Genomic DNA, 2322 nt, shown 5'->3' with positions numbered 1-2322 from the left:
AACGTTAGCAATCTCAGTATTATTTTTAAAACCCCAGTGTCTATTTATCTGATTTCCAGTGGGGCTCGGCATGGACGTACTGGTGAACCAACATAATGCAACTACGATGAACGACACGAGACATCTTTAGCATCACGTTTTATTTTCAGTAGAATCAAAATAAAAACTACACGAAAAATTCTTATTTTAACCTTTTCTTTGTTGCCTCTCTGCAGAACTACAGCACTTTATCTACATTTTACTTCGATCAACTGTTGCAGTTCAGGCCGGGGTGATTAATCTATAACCCCGGGCAGGACTTTCTGTAGGCTTAATGAATCACCGTCCTGCTGAGTCACATTCCGCTTACTGCAGACCTGTGGGTGTTAACTGCTTCCTGCCCCCCAGGCCAGCAGCAGATCAGTACGAAACCAGGGAGGAGTGGAAAGAGAAAGAAAGAAGAGTCTCCCTGCCCCACTGCAACGCGTACCTTTGTGTTGCATTCAGGCCTTTCTGCTGCATTCAGGGGACAGGGGCGTTATCTATGGCGGCTTCTCGCTCAGAGAAGTTTCCAGCCTCATTGCACCTTTATATGTAGGCCAGTCGGTCACACGTCTTTTTACTATCCGGTGTGCATTATTTATGTTAAATAAAATGTAAGATAAAGATTCAAATGGACGGATTTAAGCGGTGTAACGGTGCTTTTCGCTCCCCGGTTATAATCGAAACGTGCGCCCACAAGACGTAACGCACACACATGCGGGATTTATAACCCTACATTTAGATTTGAGTTGACAGAATTACCGATGATTATATTTATTCCCTTTCAAATGATAACTGGGGCGTAGGTGGCCAGAGGGAAGTGGATACGAGGGTAGGGCACCAGGTTGGTCTGGAACTCTGTCAGGTCCACATTCAAGGCGCCGTCGAAGCGCAGGGAGGCGGTGATGGAGGAGACTATCTGTCCAATCAGCCTGTTGAGGTTGGTGTAGGTGGGACGCTCGATATCCAGGTTCCTGCGGCAGATATCGTAGATGGCCTCGTTGTCCACCATGAAGGCACAGTCAGAGTGCTCCAGGGTGGTGTGGGTGGTCAGGATGGAGTTGTAGGGCTCCACCACAGCTGTGGACACCTGGGGGGCTGGGTAAACTGCAAACTCCAACTTGGACTTTTTGCCATAGTCGACAGAAAGACGCTCCATCAGCAGAGAAGTGAAACCGGAGCCGGTTCCTCCTCCAAAGGAGTGGAAGATGAGGAAACCTTGGAGTCCTGTGCACTGGTCGGCCTGAAACATGAAGAAAACGTTAATCAACACACTTTCTCCGTTAAAAACGCAGACTCCCACCTATTTGAGAATTTAAACTCACCAGTTTGCGAGTCCTGTCGAGAACGAGGTCGATGATCTCCTTTCCAACTGTGTAGTGACCGCGGGCGTAGTTGTTGGCTGCGTCCTCCTTGCCGGTGATCAGCTGCTCCGGGTGGAACAGCTGGCGGTAGGTTCCTGTACGGACCTCATCTGGGGGGCAACGAGAACACCGGTTAACAGGGAGGCCAACAGACGTAAAAATGATCTTAAAAGTTGTGTAAATGTGTGGAGAACTCAGGAGAAGCTCTTGTGAGGCTGCCTGAAACAATATCCTGGCGATTATATGTGTTGCTGTAACACAAATATGAATTATCTAATAAAATGGTGTCTTAGTGAAGTCTTTACCTATGACAGTTGGCTCCAGGTCCACAAAGACCGCTCTGGGAACATGTTTGCCAGCTCCAGTCTCGCTGAAGAAGGTGTTGAAGGAGTCGTCTCCTCCTCCGATGGTCTTGTCGCTGGGCATCTGTCCGTCCGGCTGGATGCCGTGCTCCAGGCAGTAGAGCTCCCAGCACGCGTTGCCCATCTGGGCTCCGGCCTGGCCGACATGCATAGAAATACACTCACGCTGTGGAGAGAAGAGACAACCGGTTATTACGTATTCATACGCAAATATGAGTCTTTGTTGGATCCACATTCATGCACGTTTGCCCTGGTTTTATTTTTATAAAGAGAAACAGCCGCGTAACTTTACCGCCATCTAACGTCTGGAGTTGTTGTAAAGTTGGTTTTATTGGAAATTGGTGGCTGAATGTTATCGCCATATCTTCTGCAAATATTTAGCTTCTGTTCTTTATTTTCACCGTTTTATACATAAAAACTGTAAATTAAATAATATATATAATCATAAGAAACGGGAAAATGATTATCCAAACTGTTGCTGATCAATTTTAAGTCTAACAACGAATCAACAAATTCAACAAAGCCTCAAATTTTATTGATTAATAAATAAAAATGGCCAAAATATTGTTTATTTT

The 2322-nt window shown here is 46.1% G+C and overlaps 1 protein-coding gene across 1 annotated transcript in view; it reads right to left on the bottom strand.

Moving 5' to 3' along the window:
• Nucleotides 1-1940, bottom strand: part of LOC118339696 (tubulin alpha chain) — a 2260-nt gene extending 320 nt beyond the window's left edge. The window contains exons 1-3 of the mRNA XM_035677395.1: nucleotides 1691-1940; nucleotides 1347-1495; nucleotides 818-1264 (exon numbers count right to left, since the gene is read on the bottom strand). Coding sequence (XP_035533288.1) covers nucleotides 818-1264; nucleotides 1347-1495; nucleotides 1691-1898 — 804 coding nt within the window. The 5' untranslated portion in view covers nucleotides 1899-1940. The remainder of the gene's footprint in view (nucleotides 1-817; nucleotides 1265-1346; nucleotides 1496-1690) is intronic.
• Nucleotides 1941-2322: the final 382 nt, after the last annotated feature.

This window comes from Morone saxatilis, unplaced genomic scaffold (assembly GCF_004916995.1).
Source record: "Morone saxatilis isolate NCDOM2014 unplaced genomic scaffold, NCSU_SB_2.0 Contig6, whole genome shotgun sequence".
NCBI lineage: Eukaryota > Metazoa > Chordata > Actinopteri > Moronidae > Morone > Morone saxatilis.
Note: the sequence above shows the minus strand (reverse complement) of the source record. Positions and strands in the feature narration are given on the sequence as shown.